This window comes from Anas platyrhynchos, chromosome Z (genome assembly GCF_047663525.1).
Source record: "Anas platyrhynchos isolate ZD024472 breed Pekin duck chromosome Z, IASCAAS_PekinDuck_T2T, whole genome shotgun sequence".
NCBI classification, from domain to species: domain Eukaryota; kingdom Metazoa; phylum Chordata; class Aves; order Anseriformes; family Anatidae; genus Anas; species Anas platyrhynchos.
Genome location: NC_092621.1, coordinates 48,008,677 through 48,023,201, shown reverse-complemented (window position 1 = coordinate 48,023,201; position 14,525 = coordinate 48,008,677). Strand labels below are relative to the sequence as shown.

General features: G+C 36.8%; 1 protein-coding gene across 5 annotated transcripts in view; it reads left to right on the top strand.

Annotated features, from left to right (window-relative positions):
- The first annotated feature begins 1,645 nt into the window (after positions 1 to 1,645).
- SHC3 (SHC adaptor protein 3) overlaps positions 1,646 to 14,525 on the top strand; it is a 66,612-nt gene continuing 53,732 nt past the window's right edge. Inside the window, exons 1-3 of one of the 5 annotated variants that reach the window (XM_038170592.2) lie at positions 1,646 to 1,840; positions 3,016 to 3,100; positions 3,995 to 4,156. In XM_038170592.2, the coding sequence (XP_038026520.1) occupies positions 4,007 to 4,156 (150 nt within the window). In that variant the 5' untranslated portion in view covers positions 1,646 to 1,840; positions 3,016 to 3,100; positions 3,995 to 4,006. Of the gene's footprint in view, positions 2,012 to 3,015; positions 3,101 to 3,327; positions 4,157 to 14,525 lie in introns of those variants that run through there. The other 4 variants (XM_038170591.2, XM_038170590.2, XM_038170589.2 and 1 more) reach the window with 4 other exon arrangements.

Sequence of the window (14,525 nt, the reverse complement as noted above, 5' to 3'; positions counted from 1 at the left end):
TTAAGTTTCTCCTCTTTCCTTTCTCTGATCTTACCCTCTGGTATTTTTTTTTTTTTTAATCTCCCCTTTCTGGGTAATAAAACTTCCTTTCTTTAGTTAAGATACAGAATGAAAAAAGTCCTCAAGAGCCACTTGAACGGGAAAAAGGAGGAATGTTGACATGGAGCAGCATTGTTCAAAAAGTTCAAAACAAGAAATAGCCAGAGATGCCAAAATTATCAATAGTTCCTAAGAAACGGTGTACTTCATCAGAGACAGCGAACACTCCCTCGCTATGTATGTACTGCTAGCTTTATGTATTATTTTGCTTTTATCAACACTGAGTGTCCACCTGCCATTTTATTACTGAGTCAACAATGGATTCATTTTTCTATGGCCATTTATTACTTATGGCGGTAGTGTCTGGCTCACATCCCTGAAAAAAAAAAAAAAAAAAGAACAAAAAGGCTCATTTTTAACTTGGATTCACTTTACTAGCTGGCCTAGCATGGTTGCAGAGAGATTAGAGGGAAAGGGTGCATTGAATGTCTTACTGTCAGTGGTGCACTGATAACAGTAGTAACAAGCTCAGTGGGTTCAGGCTAGCGTGCTACTGTATGCGTGCAAACTACAGAAATGTTGACAGAAATGTCCAAAGATGCCTTATGATGTTCTGGCAGTACAGACAAAGTACAATTTTATTTGTACAATTTGTACAAAGTACAATTAAAATTGCAGACAAAAGACAATTTTAATTTCAACTTAAAAGAGTTAACAAGTTTTCCTAATTTCATTATTTCCTGGATTTGGATTTGAACCTGCTGCCTGCAAGGCAAAATTTTCTACCTTTTCTGGTCCCTAGAATTACAATAGGCCAAATTTCCAAATGTTCACTTCTCCCACTTCAGGGACAGATTTTCAAAGGAGACCAGTTCCCAATCAGACACTGAAATGAGGACCAGATTTCACGCCATTAGGAATTTGATGTCTACTGTTCCTCTGTTCTTCTATAGCATTAAATGTCAGATTTCCAGGAGAGCTCAACATTCATCAGATGTCTTGGTAGCTTTTCTGTGTCCACTGAGGCAGTGACAGAAACTAGTCTTGCTGCTGATGGTCTGGGAAATATTTATCCTCTAGATTTCTCTTCACCTCTCTTTCACCAGCCTGATGATCAAACTTCTTTTAAATATTTTAAATATCCAGATATCCACTGTGCTAATAGGGTAAATAAGAATTTGCTTTTTTTTTATTTTATTATTTTTTTTCCTTCATCAGAGATTTCTGAATGCAGACCTGTGAAATCTGTGAATCTGCGGGTGCACAGACAGCAACCGAATATCAAACAAAATGTGCACATTCATGTTCCCACCCTGGATGTAAATGAACCAGCTGAATGGATATGTCGGGGAGAAACCCAGGTCCGACTCTGCCATTTTCCTCACCTGCCACCCTTTTAGACAGCCCATGCCTTTCTCTGGCGACACCCTTTCTCCCTCAGGGGCTTTGCAATCCTCTTTCCCCTGCTCTGATTCCGGCTTCACTTTCTGGTGTTGCTGCAAAAAAAGAGATACCGCCTGTGCTGGGAATGGGATCTTCCACTATTCAGCAAGCCTTTGCTGAATGAGTCATCAGAGCCGGCTGGTATTGGCTGGGCTGGTGAGCACCCAAGGGATTGCCTGGCAGAGGCTGCGAGGCCTCGCTTCATTCACAGAAATGTGGGGATGCTAGCCAGCCCTTCCATTCACACACACAGCGTCTCATTCACATTTTGCAGTTTTGCTAGCCGCTTCTAACGAAGAGAGCCATTCGGGAGCGATAGGGTTTTCTGGGCAGTAGAGACAAGTAGAAATAAGCCATGGTGTGTACATTTGCTGTTGCTATGCTAGGAGGATGAAGAGAGGAATGAATGCTGTGTGGATGCTGTGGCAGGTTTGCAGTGTGGTGATGAGAGGCTATTCCGCAGATCACTAGAAACCTGCTCTTACACTGACTAGGACATTGCCATTATTCATCACTGCGGGGACAAGAGGTGCTGACTTAATTTACTGTCATAAAATATACTAATTAAATACCTGTATTTAAGCTGTTTTGGCATATTTGCACTTTGTATACTGCAGCCTTTAGTTATGGAAGAAGGAAAGAATACCAGAGGATTTTTCGTTTAAAATGTGCTGCAGTTAGTCATTTGTTTAAAAAACAACTTTGCACAGTGAAACTTCTCTGGTCTGAATTTGATTTTAATGCAGTGTGTATTGTCCTACATCTAGAAGATATTTTGCAAAGAAGATCAATTTATAGAAAAGAGCCTATGGTTTGTGATGGGCACTGTTTCACAATGCTGTATAAATTTTGCATTAAAAAGAAAAAAAAAAAAGAGAGAGAAAACAAAAAGAGAGAAATGAAATATCATATGAAATGAATATTCTTCTTTTTTTTTTTTTTTCTACTCCTTATATTAACTGTTTGTGACTGACCTGATGTTTAATAAGAGCTGGTGTGTTTTTTTATGCTTTACTGCAGGACATCTGCTTGCTGGTAAATGGACTTTTGAATATTCTCTTAGTACTTTCCAGTTTTTCAGAATTATAAGAAATATTCCAGTGAATTGAAGATCTCTTACATATTTTTCTTCAGAGTGAATATCAGTGGTGAAAGCAAAACATCTCTGACGCTTGTTGTCGGACATCAGAAAAATACTTTTCTTCACACATAAGTACTTTATGTAATCCTGCATTAAAATAGAAGGTGGCTGTGGAGTAACAGAGGAGAAGGATTGCTTTCTCTATAAAAAACTGGATGTGACAATTTCCATGAGAAACAGCATTGACACAAATGCATTTGTAAAATCTGTTATGCTGCTTTCGTGAAAGAAAATGTGTATTTTCTTTAGTTCTATCATCTGCTTTTAAAACACTTGTGTTCTTAAAGGTATTCTGAAAACCAGGGTATCTGTGTTTTGCTGGGGGGAGGAAGGGGAATGTGTATGTGTGTATATTAACCAGATATTTGTTATCTAATTGTGTCTTCTTTTAGATTCACAAGTATGTGAGGTGGAAGAATATTTAAGCAGAAGAATAAAGTGTGGTGTTTTACAAAGGCTGTTAATTCCTTTTTAAAGGTAATTGCCTTTGGTATCAAGAGGGATGGTGGGGGGGAGGAATTAAATGTTGGAAGGAAATATCTGTTTGAGGAGATAGGAAAAGGAAATTTGAGAATTGATTGGTGCTGGTGTGCTGTAAGTGGGTGGATGGCTTTTTTTTTTTTTTTTTTTTTTTTTTTTTTTTTTGCTACAGGAAGTGATTTGCAGTGTTCACTGAGCCTTTTGTTGAAAAGGGTCCTTCTCATTTGTGTGAGTCATGCTTTTGCTGTGAGCGAGTTGGCAGCTCTAAGCAGGACTGGGATCTCTGTCATAGAAAACTGTTACTTCACCCAACCTTAACGTGGAACCATAAGAAATTTCTTAAATATATCTTTTTTTTTTTTTTTTTTGTTCTTCCTTATACTCCGTGCTTTTTTACCCCCAAATCTTGTTATCTGTCCGTGTTGCTATGAATCGCCTGCTATGTTAGCACAGGCATCTCCTGCGTTGGCATCAGATTTGCCAGAACATATGCAGGAAACTAGATAGAAGGGCATGCTTCAACGTACCAAGTACAACCGCTTCAGGAATGATTCGGTGACATCAGTTGATGATCTTATTCACAATTTGTCCATGAACAGCAAGGTCTCAGCAGTTGCTACGACTTCAACAGCACCTTCCTACCTGGTCTCGCCAGAGGTTCTTCGCAAGGACCAAGAAGATGGACCCACCACCCTGTGTACCCTCATCCATAAAGTGTCCCACTTGAAACTCTCTCATACAGGCAGCCTTTTGGGTATCAAAAACCTGTCCTCTGCAGTAAGGGAGCTTGCTGTCTCCAAGTTGCAGGGAAACTCGAGTGCTTCTAGCTCAGCAGCAGGAGCTTCAGACAACACATGTAACCTTGTCTCTGCTACTTCGTGTTCTCAGCAGGACGTGAGCAAGATGAGTATGGGGAAAAAAACACCGTCAGAGGAAATGCACCCGGCAGGTGAAGACTGGAATCAAAGTAGCAGCTTTGTCAATAAACCCTCTCGAGGATGGCTGCACTCGAGTGAGAAGATCCTGGGACCTGGTGTGACGTACATTGTGAAGGTTGGTCGGATTTCTTCCATTCTCTGTTTTTATCAATGAAAAATTCTCTGCTGGTTTTGATGACAGGCTAGACAGGCTGAAAGGATCTCTATTTGTATGCTCCGTTTTTTTTTTTTTCTGTGCATAATGCATGGTATGTAAATGCAGGAAGGCAGGGTTGGAAAGCAGTGCTAATTTCTTATATTAGAGCAAACCTGGAAATAGGCTTTTTGTCAGATAATATTCTACAGCTGTGTAAAAATACTGTTTTTAAGCTAAAAGCTGTTTTTCTTACTTTTCTGGTTGTTCTCCTCCTCTCCTCCCCATTCCAAATTTAGTTTTTCAGTGTTATCTAGCATACTGTATATATCTTGGATACATAGGCTTCCAATATGTCTGGTGCAATCTACAGTAGGAAAGAAAGACACCTTGATGTATGAAGAACTGTTTATCTTGCATGATATTTCAGTTTCAAAATACCTTTAGGGGCATAGGATATGTTTTTAAACTAAAATTATATTTGAAATCTTGGAACACTAAGGCATACAGTGTAATTCTTATCATGTTCCACAAATAGAAATACTGTTGTGGGTAGAGCAGGAAAATGCAGCTTTTTTTTTTACATAATGAGAATTCAGCCACCTTAAATGTTATTGCTCTTTTCAGTTCATTGATGTCAAGTGCAGCAAATCATAAGTTCCTAAGGTAATGTTTTTGTAAGTGTTGAAAGCATTTTGAAAGGACCTATTACATTAGAGCCTTTAAGAATAAGGTATATGCAGTGTTTTTTGTAGTCAGGTAAGATACTAGTTACACCTGCCAGCACATTGTGAACTAAGTGTAAAAATAATGTTATTGTCCAGAATTCATTCTTCAGTCACCATGCTCTATTTGCTAAGTGGCTTTTGCATATTAAGTGTTAAACTATTTAGTAGCAGGCTATTAATAAGATTACAAGTCTATTTTAATCTTGTTTTGGGTGTAAAAGTCACAGCATGACTTTGTATCAGGATGCTTTAAAACTGAATGACAACCTTGTTGCTTAACTCTTAACAGTTTTTCTCAGGTCTCATTATCCATAGTAGAGTGCCTATTTAACAGTTAAACTCTAGGAAGCAGTTTTCATTTCTTTCTGTTAGTAGTACATTTTGTTAGTGATGGTAGACTGAGTCAGCTGGCCAATTCAGAGCACCAGTACTCTGAAATAGCACTTTGTGACTGTTTTGAATTTTACTGGGACTAGTAAAGAAAAGGGATGTCAGTGCTACCTTTCCGAATACTAACTGCTGCTGTTACTGTTCGAGAAGTGTCTAGATAAAAATGTCCCACTGATGCTAGATGTAGTCGTGTGGAGACCCTGTCCTTCTTTTGCACTGAAATATTTTAGTTGACTAAAGATCATTACATATTCTCCCATTATCTCAGGAAATTCGGCTGTTTTATTTGTTATTTTGCTAAGTAGACAGACATTCACTGTGAGAATTCACTGCTGCTGTTTGTTTTACCTGAAAACAAATATAGTATTCATTTTCTAAATTTTTCAGTGGTTGACTTTATGTATGCCAGAGGAAACTAAAATCCTTGACTTGAAAAGAAAACTAAAATTATGTACAAGTTGACTTACATTTAAAATTATACATGAACCCATATCTAATACTCATCCTAGATACTGATACTAGAATAGGTATTTTAATTAGCTGGTTTCAAATATATGAAAGTGTATTTATACATATCACATGTATTAGAATTTTCAAAACAAATCATTAACACTACCTGACTCCTGTACTTGGTGCTTTTCCTATTGTTAGAATTTATTGATTTGATTTTTTTTTTATTAATGGAATATTGTTTCTATTGAAACAGGTGATATTTTTAACTTTGTGTTCTCTGGCATATGATGTCACAAAGATTTTACTAAAGGTTAAAAAGAAATATCAAAATCACTGGTTAATGAATGAATGAAAATAAACCAGCCCTGGTTAGGCCATAGTTTGCCTGTTCATTAAAGTATCTCAGAATTTTCCTCTGCAACTGCAGCATTCATATAGATAAGAATGGAAGTGAAGTTCCCACATCATTAAACACTGTTAGTTCCCAGGGCTTTTATGCATTCAGACCATCAAATCAATACATAGATAACATACACTGAAGGGAAACATTCTTTGGATACCTCATGGCTATATTGACTATCTGGGGGACTCGTACCATGTTTAATTAGTGCCATATGCCTTGCAGAACATTCCATATGCCATTAGTTAAATGAGACAAAAATTGGACTTGTTGTTAACCAGCAAAACTTTTATCATTTTGTGTGCAAATGTGCACTGGATTATATTTTCTCATTAAACCACATTCAAACCTTGAACATTATCTACGGGACAGGGTAAATTGTCACTACTGGGCAGATTGATAACTCCTATTGGAATCTCTTGAAGTAAGAGAAACAAAGTTCCTACATGCAGTGTATGACAAATCTATGACATTTTTTATGACACTCTTTCCATTAATTTCTATTTTCTAAGCCTACAGTGGTCAGCAGAATTAAGCCTGCAAAAGTGCAATTTTGCTAACTGTTTTTTTGGCAATGCTAATCAGGGTTTGTTTGTTTGTTTGTCTGGCCATTTTTTAAATGGGCAGTGTAACTGTAACTCTTAAAAGTGAGCGTAGGGTTATAATAAATAGGAGCTGTGTTCTGATCTCTGTGGTCTCCTGAGGTGGAATTCTTTTCAGCAATAAAAGTATGGGCACTTTCTGTATTTTTTTTTTCTCCCTGTGGATTTCATGTTCAATTTTTATACATTATTTTAATGGGAAAATTTCTTCACAAATAAATAAATAAGTTGTGTAGCAAATTAGACTTTGGCTGTAGCCGTTACCTGGGACTTAAAGTGATGAGGTACAGGTATTTTACTTAACAGTACTGTTGAACAGTTTAACAAATTACAGAATAATGAAAAAAATGAAATGATTTACAGTGATGGAAGCCATTGAATAGCTTAATGTTTCTCCACAAAGGGACTGATTACTATAGAGTGATTTTAAATGTTCATGTTGTCAAAAATCAAATACATATAATAAAAAAGTTCAGACTTCAGTAACGTAACAGCAGTTGAATGTTTCAGTGGAATCTATTTGTTTCCAATGATAAATGCCTACTGATGAGTTCAATTGGGTAATGGCATAGATGTTTTGAGTTTTGGTGCATTTAATTAAGAGCACAATTGACAATCATGGTAAGAGACAAACGTACATCTGCCTTTAGGTAACTGACATTTGGGTTTTGCAGTAAGTGCTTATGAGTTTAAAACACTATTTTTCAGCAGTTCAAAACTAAAGAAAGCCAGAGCACTCTATACATATATATGTATACTGTACATAGTATAAGTAATGTATAATATAATTTTAAAGTCATGTATGCAGTATACCCAAAAGAGCCTTAAAAAGAAGACGGTGTAGAAAAGACTCGGGTAAATCTCATATTATGTACAGATACGAAGATAATATATGGGAGAAGAAGGAAACAGGACTTAAGAAACACGGCAATCCTTGCAAATATCAAAGTGAAAAGCGAATTAGGTTATTAAGATTATAGCAAAGTATATAGAGAGTGTAACACTTTAATGCATTCATTTCTTGGGAGGAGATAACACTGACTTGTATCTACTGAGAAAAACAGATATCTTTCGTGAAGCCATTCAAACACATCACCAAGTGAAGGCTTCCGTTCCGTAAACATTTCTGCATGAACTTACAGGAATATTCTGATTGAAATAATTGAGAATACTAGTATGTGTGGAAAGTTAAGTATTTGCTCAAGTATGAACTGTATTATTGAGTTACTTGCTCTTATTGCATCCCTTTATGTTGCACTATAGTGTTGCTTTCACCATACGTGCACGGCAGCTATGATTTTAGCAGATCTCTGCAAGTAGACACCGAGTTAACAAAATCACTTTCCTTTTTAGTGGCTAATGCAGACTGCAAAGCACAACCTTAAATGGAGCTAACATGGTGGAAACTGCAAAATATGTGGCCTTCCTGCAGAAGACCTCAGGGCTCTGTGGAAGAACATTTCACTTTTTTTTTTTTAAATTTATTCTTTCTTTTATTTATTTATATATTTATTTTTTCATCTGTTTGAACAAGAATTGGTTTGCTGCTCATTTAAAGTAGGAGCAAAATACAAATGCTTTATGTCTTTGTGGTGGTACTCTTTGTCTAGCTGTTTGAAAATTACCCAGTGTACCTGTAAGAAAAAGAGAAGAGGGTTCTTTGCTTCCTTCATACTCCTTTAAATAGACATAAAGTCAAACTTAGAACCTACTTTTTGTCTTTTTATTCATTTTTCAAAAACAATAACATTACAGCAGGACATTAGTTTCCTTTTTGATTGATGCTATATTTATCATCTTTCTTTGTAGAAAAATTAGCATTTGTTTTGTTTCATTTTTTAATTTTTGAATTCTGCTTCTATCGCTCAAGTCACAGTGATGTTAATGGTTTATCAATGATAGTTTGATATGACCTGAGCAAAAACCTAGTAAGTAGGATTTTGTATATGTGGTTCTGTGAATAAGGAAAACGTTCCCCAAACATCCTCTTTGTAATGAGTTTATGTATTAAAGAAGTGGGTTCTGTGTTTCAGCCAAATGGTGGTAGAAGCACTGAACACTGAGCCTTTAATTCAGATTGTGCTATCCCAGGTACCCAAAGAATTTTAGCCATAGTTCAAAGACTAATGAGGCTGGGTCATCATTTTGGATTTTAAAGACGCATGCATGCATTTCGTTAGGGGACAGAAAAGAAATAGGTGATAAAGGCAGCATTGTTTTTTGCACTTAATTCCTGACAGTATACTATATTACTTCACAGTAATATTCCTTCACATTTGCTTTGCTGTTTTTTGGGCTGTAAAATAGTAATATTGATGCTTGTTACTCTGTCCAAAATGACTTTTTTGAGCTTCCTGCATCTGAGATACTGTAGGTCTGTTGTACAGTGCACTGATATGAAAAGAGAGTTTCTTGCAGAAATTAAATCAGATCCTATGAGCAAAAATCATACAGTAGAGTCTTTAATTATAATATTATTCTAATTACAGGAATCAAGTATTATTACTGTACATTTGCACACCTTTCAGTGAAAGAACAGCACCTAATGATTTCAGTGCTGAAGGATCCAATGCTCAATATCAATGTCTGGTTGGCAGTACAGCTAGGGTGTTTCCAAAATGCCATGGAAGCTTTGACATAATTTCTGCACCTAGGGTTATTTTGTAAGTGACACAATTGGGGCACTGTTAATGTTGATTTGAATAGTTGAATTCAGAACTACATTTTTTTTTTAAAGCAAAAATGATACAGTTTTAAAATCCACAGATAAATTTTGCAAATTGGTTTAGGAGGCAAAACTGCATTCAGCCAGAATTCTTTCTCTGTTTTTTTCTTAGAAATTGCACTGCTGTGTTCTTTACTTGTTCTCAAATAATGGTTATAGTAAGAATATCATGTGTCCACAGTAAATATCATCCACAAATACAAAGAAAACATGGGAATAAAACAAAACCTTCAGACAAAACCCATGACTTTCTTTGCTGCTAATGCCTTTGCTGCTAGTGGCAAGACAGGCTTTTGTCTTGGCTACAGGGCACTTAACCCAGCCACACAACCAATTGAGAAATGTTTCCATTAGCACACTAGCTGTTCTTTTGCTCTAGACTGGCTTTGTTTTGTTGTAGGAAGTTGGAGTGCATGCACAAAGCATCAGTATTAAATTTTCTGGGTGTTTGCTATGGGAAAAATGCAGATCGGGCCTGGGACAGTGCCAGAGACAGCAGTCCTTCCTGGCTGCTGACTCTTGGTCAGGGTGAAGAATGCTGTGGAAGAGCAATGAAACAAATTCCATAGTTAAAGTGAAACAAGTGGTTCAATACTGCTTCCATGCATTTCTGGACAGTCTTGCAGTATTCATATCTTATGCAATTCTGCACGCTGGCAACAGCCTTCAACACAGCTTCACTTCTGGCTGAGCCAGGCCGGCCTGGGGCAGAGCCCCTTCCTTCTGGGTTGCAGTGGGGACTAGGATGGGGCCCAGTGCATCCAAGTGCCAGTCACCGTACATTTTAGAGAGGGATGGGGGCAATTTCATTAGGGTAATCTATCATGTTTGTATAATAAGTCATAGTTATTCCCATAGATTTTTTTTTCAAACAAGTTTTTCATAGGGCCAGAAGAGATTTCCATCTCAAAAAGTTGACTCTGACAAGCCAAGTCAGGGCTAAAAGTTATGAAAAACAGGTTGAAAAAACTCTTTCAAAGTAGACAAAAGTGTCAAGCAAGAATACAAAACAAGTGAAAATAAACAAGGTGCAGAGAGACGCAAAGAAAATAGTGTGAGGTAAACAGAAAAATCTGCTTAGGCTTTCTTTTTTTTTTTTTTTTTTTTTCTTTTCTTCCCCCCCCAAGGCACCACCACATGATATTTACTGTTAGTGTTTTTTTTTTTTTTTTTTTTTTTTGTCTCTTTCTCTCTCTCTCTCTCTTTTTTTTTTTTTTTTAATCTCAGACCAAATCCTGAAATCTGATATGATAGTTGACCAAATACCAGAAATAACAAGGAAAAGACTGAAATGGTGATACGGTATCTTGGGGACTTCTTGGCACCATTTGTTCCCTGGATTTGCTGTTGTACTAATAAATCTTTATTCCTATGTTTTGCTCTTCTTAGCACAGAAATGATACAAAGGAGAGCATGTCTCACCGGAAACCGGCATCCTGAGTGGCATTTGACACTGTATGACTCTGATGAAGCAATTGTCGAAAACAGAGCTGTCTCTTTGCTTATAGACAAGCTTCCTCAGTTAGCCACAGGGTGTTTTAAAAGTACCCTTAACTCCCCTAGAAATTAAGTATTTCCGAAATGGCACTGTCTCCACCCAATGCACGGGCCAGACTTTATTTCCAGGTGTTGAGCACTGGTGCCGCAATTTCACTCATTTTGGCCTGCTTTCCTGCTGAAGTGTGAGCAGGAAAGGAGAGGAGGCCAGCTGGGCAAGCTGTGGGGAGTCCCAGTGTGAGGCTGCCCTACAAACATGGTGAAAAAAGTACTGTCCAGGTGTGGTGAACCTACCCCAAAGTGGGCTAGAGGCAGCAGCTAGGAAGCAACAGAAGCCCAGCCTGCTCCTACTCCTGCTTCTCTTACCCTAACTGTGTTGGGGCAGGACAAAACCCCTCAGGATTAATGAGCTTGACAAAGGCTATGTATGAAACCTTGCTGCTCTGCTGGCAACACAACAGTAAGTTTTGCTCATGTTAGAGACTTTGTCTGGTATATTTTGTTGGCTTGATATTAGCAATATTTATGATTTTTTAAAATTATTTTTATTTTTTATTTTTTGGTTCAGAGTTCTTAAATCCAATGCAGGTTGTTCAGTGGTAGGCAGAGTTTGCTATGTGATAGAAGTCTGCACAACCCTTGTTGAAGATTTATCTTTCTGTCATTTTGGACCTTCTGTAAACAAATTTTATAGTCAAAAAATAAGCAGAGACCACTGAGTAAATAGAACCATTACCTCCCTTGAAGGATGTGCAGTTCTGCCAAAGAACTGGAAATGGAGCTGGTCTGTGGGGAAAGAGCTGGGTGCTGGGGTGTCCTGTCTGAGCTGGCTTCGTCCTCAGGGCCCCTGACAAGGGTTGTGGGGAGGGATCCTGGCAAGGCTGGTGGTCCCTTATGGGAGTCCTTGTGGACCCCTAGCCTTCCAGGGCTCTTCAGGGCTTCTCAGCTGCATGAACAGGCTGTAGAGATTTGTTGTGCTGGCCCATGATGCCTCTCACCTTACCTCTTCTGTTCTGCATATTGGAAGTTATACATGGGGTGCTCTTATTGCAAACACAACTGTCGAGTACATTTTGTTAAATTCAAGAAAGTTGAAGATTGGTAAAGGTTCAGGTATAAAAATGTATTTTAATAGACTCCTGTGGCAAAAAACAGGGGTACCTGTACCATTGATATATGAAAGCACTCTCTCTCCCTCCCTGTGTATTTTGGATTGTCTGTTTTAACACTGACCCTGTCCTTCCAAAACCACACCTTCAAATGTACAGTTTTGAAACCATCAGTATAGCTTTTCAAAAACTTAGCTCAGGTTTAGACTCAGCTTAGTGGAAAAGCACCTGTTACATCTTCCACATTCTGTCTCTGTGCTTTAATAACACTCCTCATCAAGCAGTTCTACTTAATTTCTAAGGTAATGTAAGTTCTTTATTAAAGGGATATATCTACAGTCTCTATATTTATGGTTTTGAATATCTAATTAAGATGTTCAGCTATTGAAGCATAATGTTTTGGCTGCAGAAGCTTTTGCATGTTTGTGTTAGAGGAAATCTGATGCAGAACATAAGCTGCTACAGCTAATTTTCATGGTTCTTTAAAAGGAAGTATATCTTAGTGGTTATTCAAGGTAGCAAGCAAAACAGTCTGGAAAATGTTCACTCAATTAAAGTATGCATCTGTGCAAATGAGACATTTAATTTGTGATATTGTACTGCATATTGTAAGTGTTCACATTGATTAGTATCACATTGCAGTAATTGCATTCACCTTGCTTAATATTCCTTAAAAATGTAACCTGAAAGTATAGAATTAAAGTTTTTCCATATGCAGCCTGCTTTTCACTAAAACTTTTGGCACATCCAAAAAGTAGAGGCGTAATGCAGAACATGCTTGTATATGAAATATGATAGTATAAGTGGTTGTCCAATATGTGCACTGCTGATTCTAGCATTTCTGATTTATTTTTTATGCAAAAATATGCATCTATAAGATAATAACAAAAGAAATATTGCACATGCAAAACTACTGATACTTACTTTTTTTTTTTTTTTTTTTTTTTTTTTGTGTGTGTGTTTGTGTGTGTAATCTTGTGAAAGCCCAATCCATTTGGCATCTGCAGTGTATGAATATTTTTCAACTAGGTGTTGGCAATCTTCTTTCATCCTCACACCAATAAGAAGTAAGAAAAAGGTCTTTTATTTGAAGATGTGTTGTTTTCAACCCCATTTGAGATGGAGATTAGAAAATTGTCAGAAGCAAAATTTGCTTCCCAGCAGTATCTTTCCCCTTACTAGCAAGAAATGAGACCTTAGAGTTGACTTAAGAAATTGCTTTTCAAGATAAGATAAAATATATTCTTCTTCCCCTAGCTGAATACTTGGTCTCCCCCCCCCCCCCCCCCCCCCCTTTTTTTAAAGAAGTTCTGAATCATTATCCTATGATTTGATTTTGAGATGCTGCCAGAAAGCTTTCATGGGGGAAAAATGTAAAACCAATATTAATGTATTGTGAAAATTATAGTATCCCAATTGGAATGGATATTTCTTTTGATACATTTTTGTTTCTTTGTTGGTTTTGTTTTGTTTTTCCTTCATGGTAAAATGCCCTGCATTCTCATGTTTTGTGAAGCTCTCTACAACTACTTGAGTCTACAACTCTGATACAAAAAAGTAGAAAAATTCCTGTTTATTCTGGTAAAACCAAGTGAAAATACATTTTAGCAACAGAATGAAACTATACTTAGAAGTCTGGAGAAAATACTGTACAATGTTGCACAGCTTTTCTTCAGATTTCCCCTTTTCCTAGCAACTGTTAATATTTAGTTATGTAAAATTTTAATAATACTTCAGAATTACATTAACAGATGTAGAAACTATTGCTTGATATTGTTCTACCTTCTATCCTTCTGTCCTCATATTGGTGGCACATTTTCTTTGGCAAATGCTGCACTCTCTTTCTGGGCATCATTCTCAAAAATATTTGGAGGCATTGAAAACACGTTCATATTGTCTTTAAGGACTCTGTTTATAAGAATCCCTAGCTACTAAAGAAGGACTTTAAAGATTTTCTGATCTCTGTGGGGAAAAGAAAGGAGAACATATTTCCATCTTTTTCAGTGTTGGCAAATCCGGGTATCTTCTTATATAAAAATATATAAGTCCTTTCGTTACTAGATATATAGAGCTCATATTTTTAATTTACAACTGTCCACAAAATATTATTATACTTACATTTATTTGTGTGCTCCTTTTTTTTTTTTTTTGGCACCGCATATTTTGGCATACTTGTAGTCAATATAATGGTGTCTGTATAAATATAATTAAAAACATCCATGTGTTTATTTTGTATATATACGATATAAAATAAAAATGATTGTTTGACTTGTTACGGTGGATTGATTCTTTATAATTTGAACAAAATCACATGAAACATTTATAAAAATTCTTTATATAAACATTCTTTAAACAGTTGAGCAAAATCACATGAAACATAGATAAAAATAGTTGCCTTCCTTTGTTTAGAAGCTGATATTTCTACTAGCAGGGTGTCAGACTTAAGA